Source organism: Oncorhynchus clarkii, chromosome 13 (genome assembly GCF_045791955.1).
Source record: "Oncorhynchus clarkii lewisi isolate Uvic-CL-2024 chromosome 13, UVic_Ocla_1.0, whole genome shotgun sequence".
In the NCBI taxonomy this organism is placed as follows: Eukaryota; Metazoa; Chordata; class Actinopteri; order Salmoniformes; family Salmonidae; genus Oncorhynchus; species Oncorhynchus clarkii.
In genome coordinates this window covers 8,264,299-8,280,284 of record NC_092159.1, presented here as the reverse complement: position 1 = coordinate 8,280,284, position 15,986 = coordinate 8,264,299, and the positions used below count along the sequence as shown (strand labels likewise).

General features: G+C 50.4%; 1 protein-coding gene across 3 annotated transcripts; it reads right to left on the bottom strand.

Moving 5' to 3' along the window:
• Positions 1–327: 327 nt before the first annotated feature.
• LOC139423688 (lipopolysaccharide-induced tumor necrosis factor-alpha factor homolog) lies at positions 328–15,861 on the bottom strand. 3 transcript variants are annotated; one of them, XM_071175296.1, is made up of 5 exons: positions 15,754–15,861; positions 2,016–2,144; positions 1,368–1,469; positions 675–825; positions 328–559 (listed from the first exon to the last, which is right to left on the bottom strand). In XM_071175296.1, exons 2-5 carry the CDS (start codon positions 2,137–2,139, stop codon positions 454–456), a joined length of 483 nt encoding a protein of 160 aa, XP_071031397.1. In that variant the 5' UTR covers positions 2,140–2,144; positions 15,754–15,861; the 3' UTR covers positions 328–453. The 3 variants fall into 3 exon arrangements, with proteins under 3 accessions (XP_071031397.1, XP_071031398.1, XP_071031400.1); XM_071175297.1 differs by having other exon boundaries at positions 2,016–2,140; positions 15,754–15,841; XM_071175299.1 differs by lacking the exon at positions 15,754–15,861 and adding an exon at positions 12,260–12,509 and having other exon boundaries at positions 2,016–2,140.
• Positions 15,862–15,986: the final 125 nt, after the last annotated feature.

Sequence of the window (15,986 nt, the reverse complement as noted above, 5' to 3'; positions counted from 1 at the left end):
TCAACTGTGGACTGTCCCTTTAAAAAACCCAACAACCAATCAATACCAACGTCAATACAAATAGAATCCTACTTTGTCTAACATGAAGATTCACAGAATGAAAGAAAACATATATTACAATCAGTGTAAAAAGTCTGCTAGAAGTGGCCTTCGCTTGTTACACACGGACACTAGTCAATGTTAAGCTGGTCTTCCAGTAGTCATTTCAGCCATAGTCAGACTATTGTTCACAAGCGTGTGTGTTATAGTTGGAAATATGAGTCACCATTACTCAGGTACTAAAAGCGTTCTTGACCTAGTGGTGTATTGGAATGGATTCATAAAAGTATAGATCACTTTGTGGCAGCAGTGTCTGTGGGCCGGGGCTAGTTGTGGATAAATTTGTGGCAGGTTTCTCAGCTTGGTCTAGTCACGTGTATGTGGATCACTTTGTGGCATGCGTCTCATCTTGGTCTATTCGCGTTTGTGGATGTGGATCACTCTCTTGCAGTTGGGGCAGCGGTGTTCTACATCCTTACAGGAGTCAACACAGAATGGAATCCAAGAGCATGGCCAGCATCTAGAGAGAGAAGGGATTCAGTGTGTGTATCCATCTCTACAGTGTATGTGTGTTTGAGAGAAAAAATAATGTTTGCCACATGTCTGCATATGGTGTGTGTGCTTGTATAACTCACATGAAGCAGCAGAGGACTCCAAAGATGAGCCAGGTGACCAGTCCAGGGGTGTGTGTGGTCTCTGTCAGAACCTGGACCTGACAGTAGGGACACATCATCTGGCCGGGTACGTCTCTTAGCAGCGGCTGCTGTATCACCACCACCTGGGTTACTGTAGAGAGAGGAGAATACTGGTTAGAACCACCACCTGGGTTATTGCAGAGGGAGGAGAATACTGGTTAGAACCAGATAGAACTGGTCAGAACAGGATATAACTTCATAGAATTGGACAGGACTAGAAAGAATCCCCACCACCCGGGTTACTGCAGAGGGAGGAGAATACTGGTTAGAACCAGATAGAACAGGACAGAACCACCACCCGGGTTACTGCAGAGGGAGGAGAATACTGGTTAGAACTGGATAGAACTCAATAGAATGGGATAGACGGGATAGAACTGGACAGAACAGAACAGAACCAATTAGAACCCCCAAAAATGGGGTTCTTTGTTCTATATTTCCCGCCCCCACAGAGGGTAGAGGATTAGAAGGGTTGCTAAGGATGGGTGTTGCTATGGCCAGGATATCCAGCCAATACCTTGTGTGACTACTATTTGGTTCTCGTTTTCCACGGTGTACTGTGAATAATAAAATAAGGAACCGATTGAGGTAGTTTGGTCAGAGAGGAGTTTTCTTCAGTGTGTGTGTGTGACTCACTGCCGGGGGCATTTGTAGGCTGTGCCATGCCCGTGCCATCTTGGAGAGGTGGTGGGTACATGCCGGGTTGGGGAGGTGGTGGGTACATGCTGGGTTGGGGACCTGATAAGGGATAAATAAATACATCAATACACTGTAATTTATCACAAACCCAGGGATACAGAGTGGTTGGCCAGCAATATGGGAACACAAACCCAGGGATACAGAGTGGTTGGCCAGCATTATGGGAACACAAACCCAGGGATACAGAGTGGTTGGCCAGCATTATGGGGACACAAACCCAGGGATACAGAGTGGTTGGCCAGCATTATGGGGACACAAACCCAGGGATAGAGAGTGGTTGGCCAGCCCTTAACAATGATGTTCATGACATCTATGGCTATCATAACACACACTTCCAAAATGCTTAATGAAAACACTTTGAAGGGAGTTGCTGTCCAGGAAAATGTTTAATATACATAATACATAAAGAATAAGGTCTGGTTTCTTGAACACGGATGATACCTAGTCCTGGTCTGAAAAGCTCTTCAGAGGGTTCTCCCATGGGGAAAGCCGTAGAACCCTTTCATGTTCTCAACATCACCTTATTTTCTATGAGTGTAGGCTTTAACTGTCCCGAAGAGTATCCGTGTAGATCTGATCTCTTACCTCCCTGGAAGCCAGGCTGAGGGGGGTAGGCTGTTCCCCCCCCACTTCCCTGGTAGCCCGCTGGGAAGCCGGGGTAGGGGGGAGCCGACACATCCTGCGGGGGTCCATACTGGCTCTTCTCCATACTGTCTGGGGTGGGGTTGAGAGAGAGAGAGTGGAAGAGAGTGAGCACAAACACATTGAGCACACCTTATGAAAATAACACATTTAGAAAACATGTGTCTCTGCCCCCTATCTCTCTCACCTATCTTCTTTCACACACACACATACCTTGTTCAAGCTGTTGCCTATAACATTGACACACATCCCTGTATTCAACCTGGCAGGTTTGGTGACATTTCTTTAGGACAAATAACTAGATTGGTGACATTTCATTGGACAAAGACATGGCCTGTAGCCTCTGAATAGTACAAGCCTATAACAACACCACAACTAATGAATGCCACACACCCACTAAATCTATCAGAATAACTCTAACCCTGGTCTATGTTACTGGTGAATGATTAACAGTTAGAGTTAGATAGAAAACTTTTAAGTGTCAATCCACAATTACACATCAGTTGACAATACAAAATACAGAGGCCGGTCTTTCCTGCAGTCAATGTCCAGAAGCGCCCTCTGTGACCTCATGGCCCTTTCCTGCAGTCAATGTCCAGAAGCGCCCTCTGTGACCTCATGGCCCTTTCCTGCAGTCAATGTCCAGAAGCGCCCTCTGTGACCTCATGGCCCTTTCCTGCAGTCAATGTCCAGAAGCGCCCTCTGTGACCTCATGGCCCTTTCCTGCAGTCAATGTCCAGAAGCGCCCTCTGTGACCTCATGGCCCTTTCCTGCAGTCAATGTCCAGAAGCGCCCTCTGTGACCTCATGGCCCTTTCCTGCAGTCAATGTCCAGAAGCGCCCTCTGTGACCTCATGGCCCTTTCCTGCAGTCAATGTCCAGAAGCGCCCTCTGTGACCTCATGGCCCTTTCCTGCAGTCAATGTCCAGAAGCGCCCTCTGTGACCTCATGGCCCTTTCCTGCAGTCAATGTCCAGAAGCGCCCTCTGTGACCTCATGGCCCTTTCCTGCAGTCAATGTCCAGAAGCGCCCTCTGTGACCTCATGGCCCTTTCCTGCAGTCAATGTCCAGAAGCGCCCTCTGTGGACCTCATGGCCCTTTCCTGCAGTCAATGTCCAGAAGCGCCCTCTGTGACCTCATGGCCCTTTCCTGCAGTCAATGCGCCCCTCTGTGACCTCATGGCCCTTTCCTGCAGTCAATGTCCAGAAGCGCCCTCTGTGACCTCATGGCCCTTTCCTGCAGTCAATGTCCAGAAGCGCCCTCTGTGACCTCATGGCCCTTTCCTGCAGTCAATGTCCAGAAGCGCCCTCTGTGACCTCATGGCCCTTTCCTGCAGTCAATGTCCAGAAGCGCCCTCTGTGACCTCATGGCCCTTTCCTGCAGTCAATGTCCAGAAGCGCCCTCTGTGACCTCATGGCCCTTTCCTGCAGTCAATGTCCAGAAGCGCCCTCTGTGACCTCATGGCCCTTTCCTGCAGTCAATGTCCAGAAGCGCCCTCTGTGACCTCATGGCCCTTTCCTGCAGTCAATGTCCAGAAGCGCCCTCTGTGACCTCATGGCCCTTTCCTGCAGTCAATGTCCAGAAGCGCCCTCTGGGACCTCATGGCCCTTTCCTGCAGTCAATGTCCAGAAGCGCCCTCTGTGACCTCATGGCCCTTTCCTGCAGTCAATGTCCAGAAGCGCCCTCTGTGACCTCATGGCCCTTTCCTGCAGTCAATGTCCAGAAGCGCCCTCTGTGACCTCATGGCCCTTTCCTGCAGTCAATGTCCTCATGGCCCTTTCCTGCAAGCGCCCTCTGTGACCTCATGGCCCTTTCCTGCAGTCAATGTCCAGAAGCGCCCTCTGTGACCTCATGGCCCTTTCCTGCAGTCAATGTCCAGAAGCGCCCTCTGTGACCTCATGGCCCTTTCCTGCAGTCAATGTCCAGAAGCGCCCTCTGTGACCTCATGGCCCTTTCCTGCAGTCAATGTCCAGAAGCGCCCTCTGTGACCTCATGGCCCTTTCCTGCAGTCAATGTCCAGAAGCGCCCTCTGTGACCTCATGGCCCTTTCCTGCAGTCAATGTCCAGAAGCGCCCTCTGTGACCTCATGGCCCTTTCCTGCAGTCAATGTCCAGAAGCGCCCTCTGTGACCTCATGGCCCTTTCCTGCAGTCAATGTCCAGAAGCGCCCTCTGTGACCTCATGGCCCTTTCCTGCAGTCAATGTCCAGAAGCGCCCTCTGTGACCTCATGGCCCTTTCCTGCAGTCAATGTCCAGAAGCGCCCTCTGTGACCTCATGGCCCTTTCCTGCAGTCAATGTCCAGAAGCGCCCTCTGTGACCTCATGGCCCTTTCCTGCAGTCAATGTCCAGAAGCGCCCTCTGTGACCTCATGGCCCTTTCCTGCAGTCAATGTCCAGAAGCGCCCTCTGTGACCTCATGGCCCTTTCCTGCAGTCAATGTCCAGAAGCGCCCTCTGTGACCTCATGGCCCTTTCCTGCAGTCAATGTCCAGAAGCGCCCTCTGTGACCTCATGGCCCTTTCCTGCAGTCAATGTCCAGAAGCGCCCTCTGTGACCTCATGGCCCTTTCCTGCAGTCAATGTCCAGAAGCGCCCTCTGTGACCTCATGGCCCTTTCCTGCAGTCAATGTCCAGAAGCGCCCTCTGTGACCTCATGGCCCTTTCCTGCAGTCAATGTCCAGAAGCGCCCTCTGTGACCTCATGGCCCTTTCCTGCAGTCAATGTCCAGAAGCGCCCTCTGTGACCTCATGGCCCTTTCCTGCAGTCAATGTCCAGAAGCGCCCTCTGTGACCTCATGGCCCTTTCCTGCAGTCAATGTCCAGAAGCGCCCTCTGTGACCTCATGGCCCTTTCCTGCAGTCAATGTCCAGAAGCGCCCTCTGTGACCTCATGGCCCTTTCCTGCAGTCAATGTCCAGAAGCGCCCTCTGTGACCTCATGGCCCTTTCCTGCAGTCAATGTCCAGAAGCGCCCTCTGTGACCTCATGGCCCTTTCCTGCAGTCAATGTCCAGAAGCGCCCTCTGTGACCTCATGGCCCTTTCCTGCAGTCAATGTCCAGAAGCGCCCTCTGTGACCTCATGGCCCTTTCCTGCAGTCAATGTCCAGAAGCGCCCTCTGTGACCTCATGGCCCTTTCCTGCAGTCAATGTCCAGAAGCGCCCTCTGTGACCTCATGGCCCTTTCCTGCAGTCAATGTCCAGAAGCGCCCTCTGTGACCTCATGGCCCTTTCCTGCAGTCAATGTCCAGAAGCGCCCTCTGTGACCTCATGGCCCTTTCCTGCAGTCAATGTCCAGAAGCGCCCTCTGTGACCTCATGGCCCTTTCCTGCAGTCAATGTCCAGAAGCGCCCTCTGTGACCTCATGGCCCTTTCCTGCAGTCAATGTCCAGAAGCGCCCTCTGTGACCTCATGGCCCTTTCCTGCAGTCAATGTCCAGAAGCGCCCTCTGTGACCTCATGGCCCTTTCCTGCAGTCAATGTCCAGAAGCGCCCTCTGTGACCTCATGGCCCTTTCCTGCAATGTCAATGTCCAGGCCCTTTCCTGCAAATGTCGCGCCCTCTGTGACCTCATGGCCCTTTCCTGCAGTCAATGTCCAGAAGCGCCCTCTGTGACCTCATGGCCCTTTCCTGCAGTCAATGTCCAGAAGCGCCCTCTGTGACCTCATGGCCCTTTCCTGCAGTCAATGTCCAGAAGCGCCCTCTGTGACCTCATGGCCCTTTCCTGCAGTCAATGTCCAGAAGCGCCCTCTGTGACCTCATGGCCCTTTCCTGCAGTCAATGTCCAGAAGCGCCCTCTGTGACCTCATGGCCCTTTCCTGCAGTCAATGTCCAGAAGCGCCCTCTGTGACCTCATGGCCCTTTCCTGCAGTCAATGTCCAGAAGCGCCCTCTGTGACCTCATGGCCCTTTCCTGCAGTCAATGTCCAGAAGCGCCCTCTGTGACCTCATGGCCCTTTCCTGCAGTCAATGTCCAGAAGCGCCCTCTGTGACCTCATGGCCCTTTCCTGCAGTCAATGTCCAGAAGCGCCCTCTGTGACCTCATGGCCCTTTCCTGCAGTCAATGTCCAGAAGCGCCCTCTGTGACCTCATGGCCCTTTCCTGCAGTCAATGTCCAGAAGCGCCCTCTGTGACCTCATGGCCCTTTCCTGCAGTCAATGTCCAGAAGCGCCCTCTGTGACCTCATGGCCCTTTCCTGCAGTCAATGTCCAGAAGCGCCCTCTGTGACCTCATGGCCCTTTCCTGCAGTCAATGTCCAGAAGCGCCCTCTGTGACCTCATGGCCCTTTCCTGCAGTCAATGTCCAGAAGCGCCCTCTGTCATGGCCCTTTCCTGCAGTCAATGTCTCTGTGACCTCATGGCCCTTTCCTGCATGGCCCTTTCCTGCAGTCAATGTCCAGAAGCGCCCTCTGTGACCTCATGGCCCTTTCCTGCAGTCAATGTCCAGAAGCGCCCTCTGTGACCTCATGGCCCTTTCCTGCAGTCAATGTCCAGAAGCGCCCTCTGTGACCTCATGGCCCTTTCCTGCAGTCAATGTCCAGAAGCGCCCTCTGTGACCTCATGGCCCTTTCCTGCAGTCAATGTCCAGAAGCGCCCTCTGTGACCTCATGGCCCTTTCCTGCAGTCAATGTCCAGAAGCGCCCTCTGTGACCTCATGGCCCTTTCCTGCAGTCAATGTCCAGAAGCGCCCTCTGTGACCTCATGGCCCTTTCCTGCAGTCAATGTCCAGAAGCGCCCTCTGTGACCTCATGGCCCTTTCCTGCAGTCAATGTCCAGAAGCGCCCTCTGTGACCTCATGGCCCTTTCCTGCAGTCAATGTCCAGAAGCGCCCTCTGTGACCTCATGGCCCTTTCCTGCAGTCAATGTCCAGAAGCGCCCTCTGTGACCTCATGGCCCTTTCCTGCAGTCAATGTCCAGAAGCGCCCTCTGTGACCTCATGGCCCTTTCCTGCAGTCAATGTCCAGAAGCGCCCTCTGTGACCTCATGGCCCTTTCCTGCAGTCAATGTCCAGAAGCGCCCTCTGTGACCTCATGGCCCTTTCCTGCAGTCAATGTCCAGAAGCGCCCTCTGTGACCTCATGGCCCTTTCCTGCAGTCAATGTCCAGAAGCGCCCTCTGTGACCTCATGGCCCTTTCCTGCAGTCAATGTCCAGAAGCGCCCTCTGTGACCTCATGGCCCTTTCCTGCAGTCAATGTCCAGAAGCGCCCTCTGTGACCTCATGGCCCTTTCCTGCAGTCAATGTCCAGAAGCGCCCTCTGTGACCTCATGGCCCTTTCCTGCAGTCAATGTCCAGAAGCGCCCTCTGTGACCTCATGGCCCTTTCCTGCAGTCAATGTCCAGAAGCGCCCTCTGTGACCTCATGGCCCTTTCCTGCAGTCAATGTCCAGAAGCGCCCTCTGTGACCTCATGGCCCTTTCCTGCAGTCAATGTCCAGAAGCGCCCTCTGTGACCTCATGGCCCTTTCCTGCAGTCAATGTCCAGAAGCGCCCTCTGTGACCTCATGGCCCTTTCCTGCAGTCAATGTCCAGAAGCGCCCTCTGTGACCTCATGGCCCTTTCCTGCAGTCAATGTCCAGAAGCGCCCTCTGTGACCTCATGGCCCTTTCCTGCAGTCAATGTCCAGAAGCGCCCTCTGTGACCTCATGGCCCTTTCCTGCAGTCAATGTCCAGAAGCGCCCTCTGTGACCTCATGGCCCTTTCCTGCAGTCAATGTCCAGAAGCGCCCTCTGTGACCTCATGGCCCTTTCCTGCAGTCAATGTCCAGAAGCGCCCTCTGTGACCTCATGGCCCTTTCCTGCAGTCAATGTCCAGAAGCGCCCTCTGTGACCTCATGGCCCTTTCCTGCAGTCAATGTCCAGAAGCGCCCTCTGTGACCTCATGGCCCTTTCCTGCAGTCAATGTCCAGAAGCGCCCTCTGTGACCTCATGGCCCTTTCCTGCAGTCAATGTCCAGAAGCGCCCTCTGTGACCTCATGGCCCTTTCCTGCAGTCAATGTCCAGAAGCGCCCTCTGTGACCTCATGGCCCTTTCCTGCAGTCAATGTCCAGAAGCGCCCTCTGTGACCTCATGGCCCTTTCCTGCAGTCAATGTCCAGAAGCGCCCTCTGTGACCTCATGGCCCTTTCCTGCAGTCAATGTCCAGAAGCGCCCTCTGTGACCTCATGGCCCTTTCCTGCAGTCAATGTCCAGAAGCGCCCTCTGTGACCTCATGGCCCTTTCCTGCAGTCAATGTCCAGAAGCGCCCTCTGTGACCTCATGGCCCTTTCCTGCAGTCAATGTCCAGAAGCGCCCTCTGTGACCTCATGGCCCTTTCCTGCAGTCAATGTCCAGAAGCGCCCTCTGTGACCTCATGGCCCTTTCCTGCAGTCAATGTCCAGAAGCGCCCTCTGTGACCTCATGGCCCTTTCCTGCAGTCAATGTCCAGAAGCGCCCTCTGTGACCTCATGGCCCTTTCCTGCAGTCAATGTCCAGAAGCGCCCTCTGTGACCTCATGGCCCTTTCCTGCAGTCAATGTCCAGAAGCGCCCTCTGTGACCTCATGGCCCTTTCCTGCAGTCAATGTCCAGAAGCGCCCTCTGGGACCTCATGGCCCTTTCCTGCAGTCAATGTCCAGAAGCGCCCTCTGTGACCTCATGGCCCTTTCCTGCAGTCAATGTCCAGAAGCGCCCTCTGTGACCTCATGGCCCTTTCCTGCAGTCAATGTCCAGAAGCGCCCTCTGTGACCTCATGGCCCTTTCCTGCAGTCAATGTCCAGAAGCGCCCTCTGTGACCTCATGGCCCTTTCCTGCAGTCAATGTCCAGAAGCGCCCTCTGTGACCTCATGGCCCTTTCCTGCAGTCAATGTCCAGAAGCGCCCTCTGTGACCTCATGGCCCTTTCCTGCAGTCAATGTCCAGAAGCGCCCTCTGTGACCTCATGGCCCTTTCCTGCAGTCAATGTCCAGAAGCGCCCTCTGTGACCTCATGGCCCTTTCCTGCAGTCAATGTCCAGAAGCGCCCTCTGTGACCTCATGGCCCTTTCCTGCAGTCAATGTCCAGAAGCGCCCTCTGTGACCTCATGGCCCTTTCCTGCTGTCAATGTCCAGAAGCGCCCTCTGTGACCTCATGGCCCTTTCCTGCAGTCAATGTCCAAAAGCGCCCTCTGTGACCTCATGGCCCTTTCCTGCAGTCAATGTCCAGAAGCGCCCTCTGTGACCTCATGGCCCTTTCCTGCAGTCAATGTCCAGAAGCGCCCTCTGTGACCTCATGGCCCTTTCCTGCAGTCAATGTCCAGAAGCGCCCTCTGTGACCTCATGGCCCTTTCCTGCAGTCAATGTCCAGAAGCGCCCTCTGGGACCTCATGGCCCTTTCCTGCAGTCAATGTCCAGAAGCGCCCTCTGTGACCTCATGGCCCTTTCCTGCAGTCAATGTCCAGAAGCGCCCTCTGTGACCTCATGGCCCTTTCCTGCAGTCAATGTCCAGAAGCGCCCTCTGTGACCTCATGGCCCTTTCCTGCAGTCAATGTCCAGAAGCGCCCTTTGTGACCTCATGGCCCTTTCCTGCAGTCAATGTCCAGAAGCGCCCTCTGTGACCTCATGGCCCTTTCCTGCAGTCAATGTCCAGAAGCGCCCTCTGTGACCTCATGGCCCTTTCCTGCAGTCAATGTCCAGAAGCGCCCTCTGTGACCTCATGGCCCTTTCCTGCAGTCAATGTCCAGAAGCGCCCTCTGTGACCTCATGGCCCTTTCCTGCAGTCAATGTCCAGAAGCGCCCTCTGTGACCTCATGGCCCTTTCCTGCAGTCAATGTCCAGAAGCGCCCTCTGTGACCTCATGGCCCTTTCCTGCAGTCAATGTCCAGAAGCGCCCTCTGGGACCTCATGGCCCTTTCCTGCAGTCAATGTCCAGAAGCGCCCTCTGTGACCTCATGGCCCTTTCCTGCAGTCAATGTCCAGAAGCGCCCTCTGTGACCTCATGGCCCTTTCCTGCAGTCAATGTCCAGAAGCGCCCTCTGTGACCTCATGGCCCTTTCCTGCAGTCAATGTCCAGAAGCGCCCTTTGTGACCTCATGGCCCTTTCCTGCAGTCAATGTCCAGAAGCGCCCTCTGTGACCTCATGGCCCTTTCCTGCAGTCAATGTCCAGAAGCGCCCTCTGTGACCTCATGGCCCTTTCCTGCAGTCAATGTCCAGAAGCGCCCTCTGTGACCTCATGGCCCTTTCCTGCAGTCAATGTCCAGAAGCGCCCTCTGTGACCTCATGGGTGGAATGTTTTTCATATTTTACATAATTGTATCATTTGTAATGTGTTTTCTTTTTTTTTTGCGACAAAAATCCAGTGTTTCTATGTCAAACAGTTTTGTTATGTTTCAGTCTTCTGTGATGTATATATAAAGTGTAATATTGGGATGCAAACTCAAAACTGAATACATTTCAACTCTATACCTGACATGGTACAGGTGTCTTCTTTTTATAAGCCCATAACCATGTGTGTGAGGTGTATACTTTGGTTTCAAAGTAGATTTGTTAAAGACTACCAAAAATCACACACTGCAGTAAAAGGTTCCAAGCCATATTATGGACTCCTCAGATAGTGTTGAGACATTACTCAGTCACAGGCAAACACAGTACAGTATGTCATCTGGAATCAGCTATAATACACAGTGCAGTATGTCATCTGGAATCAGCTATAATACACAGTACATTATGTCATCTGGAATCAGCTATAATACACAGTACAGTATGTCATCTGGAATCAGTTATAATACACAGTACAGTATGTCATCTGGAATCAGTTATAATACACAGTACAGTATGTCATCTGGAATCAGCTCTAATACACAGTACAGTATGTCATCTGGAATCAGTTATAATACACAGTACAGTATGTCATCTGGAATCAGTTATAATACACAGTACAGTATGTCATCTGGAATCAGCTCTAATACACAGTACAGTATGTCATCTGGAATCAGCTATATTACACAGTACAGTATGTCATCTGGAATCAGCTATAATACACAGTACAGTATGTCATCTGGAATCAGCTATAATACACAGTACATTATGTCATCTGGAATCAGCTATAATACACAGTACAGTATGTCATCTGGAATCAGCTATATTACACAGTACAGTATGTCATCTGGAATCAGCTATAATACACAGTACAGTATGTAATCTGGAATCAGCTATAATACACAGTACATTATCTCATCTGGAATCAGCTGTATTACACAGTACAATATGTCATCTGGAATCAGCTATATTACATCCCATCATCTATACATCATTGATCTACGTGGTCTCCTTTGGGAAACAGGTCTTCTGATCCCAATAGGACTTCCTGGTTCAATAAATAAATACACTTTCTAACCTCCTGATTCATTCTAACCTCAGGCTTATCAATAACCTTTACTTACAGTAACCAGGTCAGTCGTTAAAAACAAACTATTATAAGGAAATGCATAGATTATACTACAGCGCTGTACATACAGTGCATTCGGGAAGTATTCAGACCCCTTGACTTTTTCCACATTTATTTAAGTTACAGCCTTATTCTAAAATGGATTAAATAAATAAAAATCCTCCGAAATCTACACACAATACAACATAATGACATCACAATACCCCATAATGACAAAGCAAAAACAGGTTCTTAAAAATGTTTGCAAATGTTTACAAAACAGAAATACCTTATTTACATAAGTATTCAGACCCTTTGCTATGAAATTTACTCTAAATTGAGCTCAGGTGCATCCTGTTTCCATTGATCATCTTTGAAATGTTTCTACAACTTGGAGTTCACCTGTGGTAAATTCAATTGATTGGACATAGTTTGGAAAGGCACACACCTGTCTAAATAAGGTTTCACAGTTGACAGTGCATGTCACAGCAAAAACCAAGCCATGAGTTCGAAGGAATTGTCCGTAGAGCTCCGAGACAGAATTGTGTCGAGGCACAGATCTGGGGAAGGGTACCAAGAAATATGCAGCATTGAAGGTCCCCAAGAACACAGTGGCCTCCATCATTCTTAAATGAAATAAACTAAATAACAAAAAAATAAACAAATAAACAAAAAACTTAGTAACTCCGCCAGAGTCTCTTGGTTCACTTTTGCCGGTCCCAAGCCCGGATAAAGGAGGGTTGGAATTGTGACATAAAAAAAAACAAGAATCGACAGAAGAAAGTTCATTAGTGGTTCTAAACATATTTAGGGTGTTTTTTTACTTGCATTTTGTCTCTCCCACGACTTTATTCCTCTCTCCTACAGCGTCCGTCACAATTACATGGCCAATTATGCAAAGACGTCATTTACCGATTTCTAGCGACTTTTAGGACAGCCAATAGCTACTTTCCTTATTGAGGAGGTGGCAACACTGTTTGAACGAGCCTGTCTTTACAGAATCTGCGGTCGCGAGTAGATGAGCTTGTTTTGAGATCAAAAGTGAGAGATGCATGTAGCAACGTGTGGACATTTGTTCATATCCTTTGCTAGTTAGTGAGTTATTAGCCCAGTTATAGATCATTTGTAATCCTCAATGGGGGAGTGTAGTTTCCTACAAGACACAACACGTGTGCATTTCTAAACATCTTTGAAAAGTGATTCAGCTAAAGAGCTTTTTTTGTGTTAAAGGGGCAGTGTTGTATTTTGTTGTATTTGTCTGATTTTCTGTAATAATGGTATGGGAATAAAACGATTTCTTGCATCAAACAACTCAACAACATTTTCAGTCTCCTCCTTGTCTGAAGGACAAGTGGATAAACAGGTTCATGTCAACAAGCCCTGAATGTGTTTTTCAAACGTCTCATAGAATGTAGGCCAACATTGAACACCACACATTGGCTGCTACTGTAGGCTGAATGATAGAACAGCTATTTCCATGTTAAAATGTTATGGGATGCATTTTCCCCATTGTTTTTGATGGTAGGCCCCTCTGGTAGTCCTACATTATGACCAAATAGTAGTCTACTTGATTGATCACTGTTAAAAATAGGGGGGCAACATTGGTTTTAGAAGTGGGGGGGGGGGACATAACTGTATTATTTTTATCCACTCGGATAAACACTCCAAACAACCTACCTGACCGCTCGGAGGCGTCCGCATGGTCCTAAAGCACACCGTTGCCTCGTTTTGTATCACATTTCAATGATAAAACTGGGGGGGACTTAATGGAATTTCAGAATGTGGGGGGACATGTCCCTAGTAAAGTTGAGCCCCTGGTTAAAACTAACTTCAGCAGACCTGAAATTTGCTCAGTGATGAAAACATTTGAGGGAACAGCCTATTCACAATATACTTTTGTTCACTACTTTTAACCGGAGTCCTATGGGCCCTGGTCAACAGTAGTACACTACCCTATGGGCCCTGGTCGACAGTAGTACACTACCCTATGGGCCCTGGTCGACAGTGGTACACTACCCTATGGGCCCTGGTCGACAGTAGTACACTACCCTATGGACCCTGGTCAACAGTAGTACACTACCCTATGGGCCCTGGTCAACAGTAGTACACTACCCTATGGGCCCTGGTCAACAGTAGTACACTACCCTATGGGCCCTGGTCAACAGTAGTACACTACCCTATGGGCCCTGGTCAACAGTAGTACACTACCCTATGGGCCCTGGTCAACAGTAGTACACTACCCTATGGGCCCTGGTCGACAGTAGTACACTACCCTATGGGCCCTGGTCGACAGTAGTACACTACCCTATGGTCCCTGGTCGACAGTAGTACACTACCCTATGGGCCCTGGTTGACAGTAGTACACTACCCTATGGGCCCTGGTCGACAGTAGTACACTACCCTATGGGCCCTGGTCGACAGTAGTACACTACCCTATGGGCCCTGGTCGACAGTAGTACACTACCCTATGGGCCCTGGTCGACAGTAGTACACTACCCTATGGTCCCTGGTCGACAGTAGTACACTACCCTATGGGCCCTGGTCAACAGTAGTACACTACCCTATGGGCCCTGGTCAACAGTAGTACACTACCCTATGGTCCCTGGTCAACAGTAGTACACTACCCTATGGGCCCTGGTCGACAGTAGTACACTACCCTATGGTCCCTGGTCGACAGTAGTACACTACCCTATGGGCCCTGGTCAACAGTAGTACACTACCCTATGGGCCCTGGTCGACAGTAGTACACTACCCTATGGGCCCTGGTCGACAGTAGTACACTACCCTATGGGCCCTGGTCAACAGTAGTACACTACCCTATGGGCCCTGGTCAACAGTAGTACTCTACCCTATGGGCCCTGGTCGACAGTAGTACACTACCCTATGGGCCCTGGTCGACAGTAGTACACTACCCTATGGGCCCTGGTCAACAGTAGTACACTACCCTATGGGCCCTGGTCGACAGTAGTACACTACCCTATGGGCCCTGGTCAACAGTAGTACACTACCCTATGGTCCCTGGTCAACAGTAGTACACTACCCTATGGGCCCTGGTCAACAGTAGTACACTACCCTATGGTCCCTAGTCAACAGTAGTACACTACCCTCTGGGCCCTGGTCAACAGTAGTACACTACCCTCTGGGCCCTGGTCAACAGTAGTACACTACCCTATGGGCCCTGGTCAACAGTAGTACACTACCCTATGGTCCCTGGTCAACAGTAGTACACTACCCTATGGGCCCTGGTCAACAGTAGTACACTACCCTATGGGCCCTGGTCAACAGTAGTACACTACCCTATGGGCCCTGGTCAACAGTAGTACACTACCCTATGGGCCCTTGTCAACAGTAGTACACTACCCTATGGGCCCTGGTCAACAGTAGTACACTACCCTATGGGCCCTGGTCAACAGTAGTACACTACCCTATGGGCCCTGGTCAACAGTAGTACACTACCCTATGGGCCCTTGTCAACAGTAGTACACTACCCTATGGGCCCTGGTCAACAGTAGTACACTACCCTATGGGCCCTGGTCAACAGGTTAATTAGAATTGAAGACACCCAATTCAGGAACTTTTTAAATTAGTAGCTTCTCCTCTTCCATTTATTGAGAAGTCATTGAATATAGATTTTTTCAGATTACTTCCTGAACTGAAGGATCTCAATTCGCATTGACCCCAAACCTGACCTTTACTATACCCATTTACCATGGGCAGGAACCATAACTCTCACACCCTAATCAGTTAAACATTTTCACAAGGATTTATTTTAATTTCCTTAATCCAACATCCCACAGAACAGCTGGACTTTTCCCCATAAATTATATCATGGTTTGGTTAGCTATCAAATTCACTGATGTGTGAAGTACAGTTTGCCACTGTCTACATCTAACAGCGCTGTCTGTGTGTACACATCTAACAGCGCTGTCTGTGTGTACACATCTAACAGAGCTGTCTGTGTGTACACATCTAACAGAGATGTCTGTGTGTACACATCTAACAGAGATGTCTGTATGTACACATCTAACAGAGATGTCTGTGTGTACACATCTAACAGAGATGTCTGTGTGTACACATCTAACAGAGATGTCTGTGTTAGAAGGTAGGGTGACTGGTGCTGTGTTTTCTCTAAACCGATTTAAAAACACCCCTCTTCTAACAAGTATTTTCTTTCTCACGTAGCAACACACACAAAACAAACAGATATTCCTAGTCATACACACAACTCTTTCATATTTTATTATATCCTCCAAAGAAGCACTCTGAAATCCCCCAACTCAGAGCACCATTTCCCAGCCACCAGCAGAGCAACAGACCCTTACCTTTTTGGAGCCCTGGAGGAGAGGAGGTACTGTGGACTGGAGTCCTGGAGGAGACGACTGTGTGGAGCTAAAGATCAGAGCTGCTACTCCCTCGAGACAGTGAGAAAGTGAATCAGGTAGGAAAGAGAGTGAGAACGAGCGCACACACAGAGGGGAGGAGTGAGGCAGATGAGGTAACAACGTATTCAAACAGGAAATTCCACTCACACCAGGGGCATTTCCCAAATGACATT